This window comes from Montipora capricornis, chromosome 6, assembly GCF_036669925.1.
Source record: "Montipora capricornis isolate CH-2021 chromosome 6, ASM3666992v2, whole genome shotgun sequence".
Classification (NCBI taxonomy): Eukaryota; Metazoa; Cnidaria; class Anthozoa; order Scleractinia; family Acroporidae; genus Montipora; species Montipora capricornis.
This window is the reverse complement of record NC_090888.1, coordinates 6,754,864-6,767,662: the sequence shown is the minus strand read 5'-3', so window position 1 is coordinate 6,767,662 and position 12,799 is coordinate 6,754,864. Positions and strand designations below refer to the sequence as shown.

The window sequence follows — 12,799 nt, the reverse complement described above, 5'->3', positions numbered from 1 at the left end:
CCAGCGAAAATTTTATTGAAACAAACAACATATTTGCTCTTAGAGGCGAAAACCTCTTCCTATTTCATTGCGTGCGTGAAGACAAGAAACTCAATTGTGTCAAATTACCATGTACTTCAGGTAAATACTGCTCACTTTGATTTCGTCTCGACGGGCGATAGATTGTTGTCGAAGTCCAGTACTCGTCGCTTTTGAGATTCATGCCTAGTTTATCCAACTGACTTTCTATTATTGAGCTCCATAACGGTATATTTTGTTTAAGGATCCACTAAAACGCCATTCGCGTTGCATGACTTTCGACGCCATTGCAGGCTAAGTTAATGATTCTACTGTGTCCACCAGAGAAATCTACGCAGTTCCACTACCCTCTCGATCCTAAGAAAATACGCGCAGAAGGCTCTATACACAAAGACACCACTTACCAGGGGAGTGACAGGCAAGACTTTTACCGACACGGAAAAAAAAAAAAAAAAAAAGAAAACAAACAAACTAAACGCAGACCTCGACTGGTTTGCCATAGGCAACCCAGTAATAAAATTGAATTTGCCATTGATAATGCGCATGCGTGACATTAGTCTCCTTTGTTGTGCAAAGCACGGAACAAACGAAAGCTCACGCCATCATCCGCAGAAATGGCAGATAAATTTCCGAATTTTTCCTTGGGGATTATTGAACAGTTTGTTTTCCAATTGTCATATCGGAAACGTGCAGGTTTTCATGGGCAACAATTCGACCGGTTTTCACTGAACATAATTATTTAGATCCTCTTTTTTGCTGTTTTTTACGGACTGAAAGATAGAAGCACTTGTTTTTCCTGAATAAGTTTGGCCGGGTGACTGAATCAGTTGGAAGGCTCTCTGGGTATAAATCGGCGTCTAAGTTACTGTGACTAACTGTACGAAATCAGTCAACTGATTCACTTTAGTAGGGAACAAGAGCAACAAGGTGAAAAATAAATTTCTGTTAATAAGGTTTATAGACCAATGCTCTCAGCAAATAAGACAAGCCGGCAATGGACACCTTTTCATTTCTCTGCTCTCGAGTTAGAAGATCCAACTGAATCAGCCGGTTACCATTAATTTACAACTGAATCAGTTATTGACATGAATAGTGCCGGATAATAGCGGAAGACCATCCCTACGATTTTCCTCGCACTCGCAGTAACTTTTGATGTTCTCCGGGTCAACTGAATAAGTCGGGTTGTGTGACTGAATCAGTTGGAAGGCTCTCTGGGCAATCAAGCATTTCGCGTACGAAATCAGTCAACTAAACAAGTCCACGAGACTTGACGCAGTTATCAGTGAGACAACTTTATGGTATGTGGACCTATATGCAAAGAGATATATATGCATCACTGTTCATATGCTTCTGGAACTAAGGTTGAAAAAATCAGTGAATAAGCAAAGGAAAACAATCCGTCACGCCAATTTAAACGACACCAAAACCAGTGCAAATGTCACGGGCACGTGTCTACAATGTAATTCAATTCACAATCGCAATAATTGAATTTACCAGAGAATGATTCAAAGCTTTTTTTCTCCTTGTTCTTTTATTTTTCCTTTCTAGTTCCCCGCTAAAGCAAGGCTTCCAAGGCAAATAATCATTTACAGAATGTAAAAAAAAGACTAAGACACGGCAAGAAAAGCAGTCGATGTTTCTTATTACAAAGGTTCTAAGGGGCGTGCAATTCATCGCAAGAGCTCGTACATTAAGGGCTTAATAAGTGTTTGTTTGATTGGGATCAAATCCAGATCTGCCTGCAAATGCCAACATTCATCCACAACGTGCGAAATAAGTACATGTAATTGCTGTTTTTTCTTTAAGTATCCGTGCGCGTATGTGTAAAAATTATAAGTAATGCGGCTTTCTCAAAAAATAGCATGCCATGACTGCGTTTTGGCTGGTAAGGAACAAGTCCGTATTGCAAGTCATTTTTGCTCCCATAAATTAAACAGTGATTTAGCAGTCGGTATGAAAATTATGTGCTTGAAGGTCACGAACAGTTTCAATATTGACGGTGAGTCAAAGATTGCTTTATGTTCATAAAGAAATTAAGGAATAAATAATGTGTAAAATAATTGGCACGAACACAGGGCTCTCCCTAGTTTTCAGCACAACTTGTTGGGGCCTTTTCAAACCGGTAAAGCATTTGGTTAATGTTGGACGTTCTGCAACGGATAAGCGACTTCTGAGCATTTGCAGGCGGTAATAAGTGCTCTTACAAGCAGTAGATTTTACCGGTTACCACCTAATAAGGAGATTATTGGTTAAAACTGTACTGAATCAAACATTCCAGTTTGGTTTTAGCCGGTGTTAAGGGTTAATCCGCGCTCCCCTTTCACTGCCATGTGTGATGCCCATTCGTGTGGGCAGGCGCAATTTTTGTTATTACTTCTCCAAATCGGATCACAATGCCGTGGGCAAATTGTTGTACCCAAATCTTAAACCTGATTCGATAGGCAATGGGAAGCCAATGAAGTTCGTAGAGAGCTAGTATAGTAAATGGTTAGAACCCAAATGAAAACGAACAGCATACTTATCCCTTTCAGTCCCGTGGGGTTCCCCATTGACGAGTAAAATCGTCTGGCGTTACACAGAGTAAAATCTATAAGTGGCACTATTGGGAGTGAAAGGGTTATTAAGACTCCATTGGTAGTACGGTGTCTAAGTGGCTACCCACATGTACACATTGCGTACCTACTTTTTTAAACAACGCCGAGAAATACGAAAACACAATAGTTTCAATGTCCTGACTACAGGATGCTAAACTGGCACAGCAAGGTTAATTGAGCAGTGAGAGGGAATAACTATCTTAAGCCAATTTTCAAAATGCCTTTCTTCATCATGGTTTCCCAACGAATGATTTTGGCATATGGAGAAAGAGAGGGAAAGGCATAATTTGAATAACCGGATTATGCATCTCTAGTATAAAAACGGCCAGTTCTGTCCTGACGAGCAGCCTTTCTCAATGGAAACGTGTGAGCAGTTCAATTAGCTCATTCAAAGTCCCTGGATCAAAATACATGGAGTAACCAGGTATCCAGACAAAAAAAATTGTGACGAAAAAACAAGCAATTCCGACATTGGATAGATTTAGACATGAAATAAAAAATTATGAGTTTGACGTCAATTTCAGAAAATTGAATATTACACTCTTAATGGCATCCCCTCCTGTTAGGAACTTTTAATTAGCTTTCGATAAGAAAGATGAAATGGGATGCCATCGCTTTTCTATAGGCTGTTTTTCCCTCATTTACATAATAGAATTTCTATTTTTAATGTTCCGTGATTATTATTGTATAAAACGCTCTTAGTCTGTTAAATGCCCAAGTATTTATTCTGTAACAACTGTCTCCATTAACCGAAATCATTCCTTGGGAAACCCTGATGAAGAAAGGCATTTTTCTTTCGAAATACTGGCTTAAGATAGTTATTCCTTCAATGTTCAATTAATCTTGCCGTGCCGGTTTAGCATCCTGTACTCAGAGAATCAAACCTATTGTCTTTTCGTTCATTTATCTTCTAGGTGCACCCCAGATTTCTGAGAAAAACTTCCTGGTTTTGATTATCAACAATGGTGGATAAAAAGTTGGACCTTTTGGAGCGGCATATGCAAGAACTTAGCGTTGCAAGAAAGGAGGGAGACAGACGAGGCAAGGGTTTGGCTTATTTCAAACTTGGTAGATACTATCAGGACACAGCTGACTTTAATAAGGCCATAACAAAATACACAGAAGCATTAGCCATTTTTAAGGAAGTGGGTTACAGGGCCGGAGAAGGAAGAGCTTATTGCAATCTTGGCTGCGCTTATAAAAGTCTTGGTAATTTCAAGCAAGCCATAGAGTACCACCATCAACGTCTTAGTATTGCAAAAGAGGTAGGGGACAGGGCCGGAGAAGGAAGAGCTTATGGCAATCTCGGCAACGCTTATCAAAGTCTTGGTAATTTCAAGCAAGCCATAGAGTACCACCATCAACGTCTTAGTATTGCGAAAGAGGTAGGGGACAGGGCCGGAGAAGGAAGAGCTTATGGCAATCTCGGCAACGCTTATCAAAGTCTTGGTAATTTCAAGCAAGCCATAGAGTACCACCATCAAGATCTTAGTATTGCAAAAGAGGTAGGGGACAGGGCCGGAGAAGGAGCAGCCTATGGCAATCTCGGCAATGCTTATTACAGTCTTGGTAATTTTAAGCAAGCCATAGAGTACCACCATCAACGTCTTAGTATTGCGAAAGAGGTAGGGGACAGGGCCGGAGAAGGAAGAGCTTATGGCAATCTCGGCAACGCTTATAACAGTCTTGGTAATTTCAAGCAAGCCATAGAGTACCACCATCAACATCTTAGTATTGCAAAAGAGGTAGGGGACAGGGCCGAAGAAGGAAAAGCTTATGGCAATCTCGGCTGCGCTTATGACAGTCTTGGTAATTTCAAGCAAGCCATAGAGTACCACCATCAACATCTTAGTATTGCGAAAGAGGTAGGGGACAGGGCCGGAGAAGGAGCAGCCTATGGCAATCTCGGCAACGCTTATAAAAGTCTTGGTAATTTCAAGCAAGCCATAGAGTACCACCATCAACATCTTAGTGTTGCAAAAGAGGTAGGGGACAGGGCCGGTGAAGGAAGAGCTTATGGCAATCTCGGCACCGCTTATCAAAGTCTTGGTAATTTCAAGCAAGCCATAGAGTACCACCATCAAGATCTTAGTATTGCAAAAGAGGTAGGGGACAGGGCCGGAGAAGGAGCAGCCTATGGCAATCTCGGCAATGCTTATGAAAGTCTTGGTAATTTCAAGCAAGCCATAGAGTACCACCATCAACGTCTTAGTATTGCGAAAGAGGTAGGGGACAGGGCCGGAGAAGGAAGAGCTTATTGCAATCTCGGCAACGCTTATGACAGTCTTGGTAATTTCAAACAAGCCATAGAGTACCACCATCAAGATCTCAGTATTGCAAAAGACGTAGGGGACAGGGCCGGAGAAGGAGGAGTCTATGGCAATCTGGCCAACGCTTATAAAAGTCTTGGTAATTTCAAGCAAGCCATAGAGTACCACCATCAACGTCTTAGTATTGCAAAAGAGGTAGGGGACAGGGCCGGAGAAGGAGCAGCGTATGGCAATCTCGGCAACGCTTATCAAAATCTTTGTAATCTCAAGCAAGCCATAGAGTACCACCATCAACATCTTAGTATTGCGAAAGAGGTAGGTGACAGGGCCAGAGAAGGAAAAGGTTATGGCAATCTCGGCTGCGCTTACGAAAGTCTTGGTAATTTCAAGCAAGCCATAGAGTACCACCATCAAGATCTTAGTATTGCGAAAGAGGTAGGGGACAGGGCCGGAGAAGGAGCAGCCTATGGCAATCTCGGCAACGCTTATAAAAGTCTTGGTAATTTCAAGCAAGCCATAGAGTACCACCATCAACATCTTAGTATTACGAAAGAGGTAGGGGACAGGGCCGGAGAAGGAAGAGCTTATGGCAATCTCGGCTGCGCTTATGGCAGTCTTGTTGATTTTAAACAAGCCATAGAGTACCACCATCAAGATCTTAGTATTGCGAAAGAGGTAGGGGACAGGGCCGGAGAAGGAACAGCTTATGGCAATCTCGGCAGTGCTTTTCGAAGTCTTGGTAATTTCAAGCAAGCCATAGAGTACTACCATCAACATCTTAGTATTGCAAAAGAGGTAGGGGACAGGGCCGGAGAAGGAAGAGCTTATGGCAATCTCGGCTGCGCTTATGGCAGTCTTGGTAATTTCAAGCAAGCCATAGAGTACCACCATCAAGATCTTAGTATTGCAAAAGAGGTAGGGGACAGGGCCGGAGAAGGAGCAGCCTATGGCAATCTCGGCAACGCTTATTACAGTCTTGGTAATTACAAGCAAGCCATAGAGTACCACCATCAACATCTTAGTATTACGAAAGAGGTAGGGGACAGGGCCGGAGAAGGAAGAGCTTATGGCAATCTCGGCTGCGCTTATGGCAGTCTTGGTGATTTCAAGCAAGCCATAGAGTACCACCATCAACGTCTTAGTATTGCAAAAGAGGTAGGGGACAGGGCCGAAGAAGGAGCAGCCTATGGCAATCTCGGGAACGCTTATAAAAGTCTTGGTAATTTCAAGCAAGCCATAGAGTACCACCATCAAGATCTTATTATTGCAAAAGAGGTAGGGGACAGGGCCGGAGAAGGGAGAGCTTATTGCAATCTCGGCATTGCTTATCAAAGTCTTAGTAATTTCAAGCAAGCCATAGAATACCACCATCAACATTTTAGTATTGCAAAAGAGGTAGGGGACAGGGCCGGAGAAGGAGCAGCCTATAGCAATCTCGGGATTGCTTATCAAAGTCTTGGTAATTTCAAGCAAGCCATAGAGTACCACCATCAACTTCTTAGTATTGCGAAAGAGGTAGGGGACAGGGCCGCAGAAGGAGCAGCCTATGGCAATCTGGGCAACGCTCATAAAAGTCTTGGTAATTTCAAGCAAGCCATCGAGTACCACTATCAACATCTTAGTATTACGAAAGAGGTAGGGGACAGGGACGGAGAAGGAGCAGCCTATGGAAATCTCGGCAACGCTTATAAAAGTCTTGGTAATTTGAAGCAAGCCATAGAGTACCACCATCAACGTCTTAGTATTGTGAAAGAGGTAGGGGACAGGGCCGGAGAAGGAAGAGCTTATTGCAATCTCGGCAACGCTTATAAAAGTATTGGTAATTTCAAACAAGCCATAGAGTACCACCATCAAGATCTCAGTATTGCAAAAGACGTAGGGGACAGGGCCGGAGAAGGAGGAGCCTATGGCAAACTCGTCACCGCCTAGCCAAGCCTCCGTAATTTCAAGCAAGCCATAGAGTACCACCATCAACGTCTTAGTATTGCAAAAGAGGTAGGGGACAGGGCCGGAGAAGGAGCAGCGTATGGCAATCTCGGCAATGCTTATCAATATCTTTGTAATCTCAAGCAAGCCATAGAGTACCACCATCAACATCTTAAGATTGCAAAAGAGGTAGGTGACAGGGCCAGAGAAGGAAAAGGTTATGGCAATCTCGGCTGCGCTTACAAAAGTCTTGGTAATTTCAAGCAAGCCATAGAGTACCACTATCAAGATCTTATTATTGCGAAAGAGGTAGGGGACAGGGCCGGAGAAGGAGCAGCCTATGGCAATCTCGGCAACGCTTATAAAAGTCTTGGTAATTTCAAGCAAGCCATAGAGTACCACCATCAACATCTTAGTATTACGAAAGAGGTAGGGGACAGGGCCGGAGAAGGAAGAGCTTATGGCAATCTCGGCTGCGCTTATGGCAGTCTTGGTAATTTTAAACAAGCCATAGAGTACCACCATCAAGATCTTAGTATTGCGAAAGAGGTAGGGGACAGGGCCGGAGAAGGAACAGCTTATGGCAATCTCGGTAACGCTTATCAAAGTCTTGGTAATTTCAAGCAAGCCATAGAGTACCACCATCAACATCTTAGTATTGCAAAAGAGGTAGGGGACAGGGCCGGAGAAGGAAGAGCTTATGGCAATCTTGGCTGCGCTTATGAAAGTCTTGGTAATTTCAAGCAAGCCATAGAGTACCACCATCAAGATCTTAGTATTGCAAAAGAGGTAGGGGACAGGGCCGGAGAAGGAGCAGCCTATGGCAATCTCGGCAACGCTTATTACAGTCTTGGTAATTACAAGCAAGCCATAGAGTACCACCATCAACATCTTAGTATTACGAAAGAGGTAGGGGACAGGGCCGGAGAAGGAAGAGCTTATGGCAATCTCGGCTGCGCTTATGGCAGTCTTGTTGATTTCAAGCAAGCCATAGAGTACCACCATCAACGTCTTAGTATTGCAAAAGAGGTAGGGGACAGGGCCGGAGAAGGAGCAGCCTATGGCAATCTCGGCAACGCTTATCAAAGTCTTTGTAATTTCAAGCAAGCCATAGAGTACCACCATCAACATCTTAGTATTGCAAAAGAGGTAGGGGACAGGGCTAGAGAAGGAACAGCTTATTGCAATCTCGGCAATGCTTATCAAAGTATTGGCAATTTCAAGCAAGCCATAGAGTACCACCATCAAGATCTTAGTATTGCAAAAGATGTAGGGGACAGGGCCGGAGAAGGAGCAGCCTATGGCAATCTTGGCAATGCTTATAAAAGTCTTGGTAATTTCAAGCAAGCTATTGAGTACCACCATAAAGATCTTAGTATTGCAAAAGAGGTAGGGGACAGGGTCGGAGAAGGAGCAGCCTATGGCAATCTCGGGAACGCTTATCAAAGTCTTGGTAACTTCAAGCAAGCCATAGAGTACCACCATCAACGTCTTAGTATTGCGAAAGAGGTAGGGGACAGGGCCGGAGAAGGAAGAGCTTATGGCAATCTCGGCTGCGCTTATGCCAGTCTTGGTAATTTTAAACAAGCCATAGAGTACCACCATCAACATCTTAGTATTGCGAAAGAGGTAGGGGACAGGGCCAGAGAAGGAACAGCTTATGGCAATCTCGGCAACGCTTATCAAAGTCTTGGTAATTTCAAGCAAGCCATAGAGTACCACCATCAACATCTTAGTATTGCAAAAGAGGTAGGGGACAGGGCTGGAGAAGGAAGTGCTTATTGCAATCTTGGCTGCGCTTATGACAGTCTTGGTAATTTCAAGCAAGCCATAGAGTACCACCATCAATATCTTAGTATTGTAAAAGAGATAGGGGACAGGGCCGGAGAAGGAGCAGCCTATTGCAATCTCGGCAACGCTTATCAAAGTCTTGGTAATTTCAAGCAAGCCATAGAGTACCACCATCAACATCTTAGTATTGCAAAAGAGGTAGGGGACAGGGCCGGAGAAGGAAGAGCTTATGGCAATCTTGGCTGCGCTTATGAAAGTCTTGGTAATTTCAAGCAAGCCATAGAGTACCACCATCAAGATCTTAGTATTGCAAAAGAGGTAGGGGACAGGGCCGGAGAAGGAGCAGCCTATGGCAATCTCGGCAACGCTTATCAAAATCTTTGTAATTTCAAGCAAGCCATAGAGTACCACCATCAACATCTTAGTATTGCGAAAGAGGTAGGTGACAGGGCCGGAGAGGGAAAAGCTTATTGCAATCTCGGCAGCGCTTATGCCAGTCTTGGTAATTTCAAGCAAGCCATAGAGTACCACCATCAATATCTTAGTATTTGCCAGGAAATAGAGGACCCAATAGGGCTGGGAATCGCATGTTATCATATTGGTCATGTTCATAAGTTTTTTGGCTCCGTGAGCAAAGCTCTTAATTACTATCGTCTAAGCGTTTATTATTTTGATGAAGTTAGGTGTCTTCTTCAGTCAGAGGATGCATGGAAAATAAGCTTTCGTGACACAAAGGGGTATGCGTACACCGCTCTGTGGACAGCACTCTTGAGGATTGGAGAGGTTGATGAAGCTTTGCATGCTGCTGAGCAAGGACGAGCACAGGCTTTGGCAGACATTTTAAAGATGCAATACAGCGTTGATGAGAAACCTACAGTGAAGGTAACTATCTCTTTGGTTATGAAAGATCTACCTTCACAAACCGTTTTCACAGCACTTGAAGGGAACACGATCAGCTTCTGGTTGCTAAGAGATGATATCGGGATAAATTTTAGACAAAAGAAAATCGAAAATGGAACTGCCAAGTCTCTGATGAAAAGTACGTTAGAACAGATCAATGCAGGGGTTGTTTTGCGATGAGAGAATCGTTCACTTGAAAGACAAGGCAGCGACTTCGCGAGCAGTAGGGAAAGAGTTGAAGAAACTTTTCAGTCTTTGAGCTTCTCTGTGCACTCTTTGCAGCCCTTGTATGATGTCTTAATCAGTCCTATATCGGACTTGATCCAGGGCGATGACTTGGTGTTTGTTCCTGATGGACACTTTTGCCTAGCTCCTTTTTCTGCAATGAGTGACTCTGTCAGGATCCGTGTAATTCCCTCGCTGACTGCTTTACAATTGATCACTATGGCACCTGACAACTTCCAAAGTAAGAATGAAGCGCTGCTTGTAGGCGATCCGTGCTTGAGCGAAGTCACTTATGGCACTGGTGAACCCATGTATGGACAGCTGCCGTGTGCGAAAAAAGAGGTGGATATAATTGGAGAACTTCTGCAGACTGTGCCTCTTACAGGAAAAAATGCAACCAAAGCTGAGGTGCTGAGAAGAATGAAGTCAGTTGCCTTAATCCACATTGCTGCACATGGGGATGACGGATCTGGAGAAATTGCTTTGGCCCCAAATCCCGAACGCACATCCAAGATCCCCGAAGAGGAAGATTACATGTTATCATTGAGCGATGTTCAAGCAGTTCACCTTCAGGCAAGACTGGTTGTGCTTAGTTGCTGTCATAGTGGCCAGGGAGAGGTAAAATCTGAGGGTATTGTGGGAATAGCCAGGGCTTTCCTGTGTGCTGGTGCCCGGTCTGTACTGGTGTCACTCTGGGCAATCGACGACGAGGCGACCTTCTTGTTCATGAAGAGTTTTTACCAACACTTGGCAGATAGAAAAAGGGCAAGTACAGCTCTTCACCATGCTATGAAATCTCTTCAGGAGACAAAGAATTATTCGGCCATAAAATACTGGGCGCCATTTGTGCTAATCGGCGATGATGTCACCTTTGAATTTGGGAAGCTCGAACACGAAAAGAATGGTAAGTGCTATTTAAATATAACTTTAATGACTGAATCACTGTACTTTGTACATGTTTTTAACCAGAAAGTTGTCGAAAGGAGCAGGTACGTTCTTCACAAAGAAATGGCTTTAAAAACGGTTGCCAGAGTGGATATTTGTACTGGAACTGCTTTGGCTAATTTCTAAATTAAATATTGTCTGCATTCACCGAGTCAGCTACTTCAGCTTCCTGCAGATAGCTAGCTGTTTGAGCCCGTGTTATGATGGAGTGACTGTAAAACTGATCGATTGCTTATGTCAAGTGAAGTGAGTTATTGAGGTCTTCAAGTCTACATGTCAAGGTAGCAGTGAATAGGAATTGTTGCTATTAACTCTAGCACAAACAGTTAAATGAATGAATTAAGAAAATCGTTATATTGTTTACTTGTCAATCAGAACGAAATTCGTTATTTGCATTTAATCCACTACTTGTTTCTTTCTTCCTTGTTTTTCTTTTTCAGAAACGATGTCCAAAACGTGAAAAACTTACTTGGACTGTGATACGTCGATATGTTATTTTCCTTTCTTCGATTATATGAGTTATTGAAAGCAATTCAAACATTGATACCTCAGTAGCTGTCAGACACAAGATATCATGCCAATTATAGTTAAAGTACCATGAGATTTCAGTAGTATTAAGATACTGTTTAAGTCCTTACATTTGTGCCTTGTTTTGTAAGCATCTGTTCCAGGATTAGTTAATCACTTGATAGAAAACAGGATCTAGCCGTCTTGTTATTTTGGCCCTTGAAAATAACTCCAAGCTTTTGCGGTATGTTTCTCAGGTGACATGTATACTCTTAAGCTTGCTATATCAACTTTCCATTTACAATATCATTAAGTGACAGTCTCGGGGAATGTGTATTTTCTGTGTTTCTGTAAGGTTGGCCAAAGCTAAATAAGCAAATTAATTGTTTCGGGAGGCAAATGTCTATAAGCTAAAACCTAGGAAAGTATAAATGTTTTGAAATTACAAAAATTTTAATGTAGCGTTCACATTTAAATGAGACGGAAATTCCTGGAACAAAACGCTTTATTCCCAAAGGGTTTGAATCGGGCATAACATTGAGTTAGCCGATTTGTTTATTGTTAAATTTTCCCGCAAAATGTGGTTCAAAACCAGACACTTTCCTGACGCTGATGACGACTAGGACAATTTGGGTAAATCTTACTCTGGGTGATGGACTCTTGCTAGGGCCTGGAACCAAACAAATGGAAAGTTCTTTACTTTAAAGTTGTACATGTTGATTTTGTGATATTTTGTCACAGAGGGACTGGACCAATGCAAAATAATTCAATGAAATGGCCGATTTCTTAAAACTTCTAGTAGGTAAAAAGGTGTGTGGGGTAAAAGTTGCCTGATCTCTTAATTAATTGTGTGCATTTTAAACCCCTGGGGAGGTGGGACTTTGCCCATGCATATGCTTGTGGAAATTTTTTGAATTTTAAAAATGGTATGACTACCCGAGTCACGTCATTTCATACCATTTCGCACCATTGCAAACGTTGGTCAGTAACTCTTGAGTTGACAAAGGTATTAAAAGGGAAGCATTCCATCCTTTCTCCATGTTAAAACTGAGGGCAGGATGGGCACCCACCTCCTAAACCGAGCTCCCCAAATGGAGAGTAAGGTCTAAGGTCTACTTCTCCACTACCACAGTCACGTCGACCACGGCTGAACGTGCAAACAGATTCAATCCAAGCTAAAGTCTTTGTTTAGCTCTCCTCCACTTATGCAAATTTGGAGTATTTTGTACCTGTTATGAACGGTCATCACTTCTTTCCATCCCTCAAACTGACATTTCCCTTTTTATTCAACTTATACCACGTACAGTCTACTTTAGACTTCAAATCTACTTCAACGAAACAAAGATTTTAAACAAGCTGAGAAGATTCAAAATAGGCGAGGCAAAGAGTTGAACCCGGATCGATGGCTTCACCTTGCAGTTTCCGATATCCTCTAGACCAACGAGACAAGCTCCCGGAAAGTCGAAATTTTTAGAGTATTGACATAATAGTACCTAGCAAAACAATTGAAAGTTAACCTTCTTCAACGGGGTTTTTAGACCTAAATACTGTAGATCAGTGCGGCATAGCTTAGAAACGCTATTTCTTGTTGAACTAAAGCTGTCATTCTGCTTGTTTTCATTG

General features: G+C 42.7%; 1 protein-coding gene and 1 long non-coding RNA gene across 2 annotated transcripts in view; one reads left to right on the top strand and one right to left on the bottom strand.

The window, feature by feature from the left end:
• The window catches only part of LOC138051400 (tetratricopeptide repeat protein 28-like), a 301,832-nt gene extending 290,469 nt beyond the window's left edge, over positions 1–11,363 (top strand). Inside the window, 6 exon segments of the mRNA XM_068897589.1 lie at positions 3,527–5,677; positions 5,798–6,517; positions 7,118–7,597; positions 7,718–9,111; positions 9,232–10,628; positions 11,110–11,363. Of these exon segments, the coding sequence (XP_068753690.1) occupies positions 3,575–5,677; positions 5,798–6,517; positions 7,118–7,597; positions 7,718–9,111; positions 9,232–10,628; positions 11,110–11,129 (6,114 nt within the window). The 5' untranslated portion in view covers positions 3,527–3,574 and the 3' untranslated portion in view covers positions 11,130–11,363.
• Positions 1–12,799, bottom strand: part of LOC138051441 (uncharacterized) — a 115,228-nt gene that overhangs the window by 90,089 nt on the left and 12,340 nt on the right. The gene's annotated exons all lie outside the window — the stretch shown is intronic.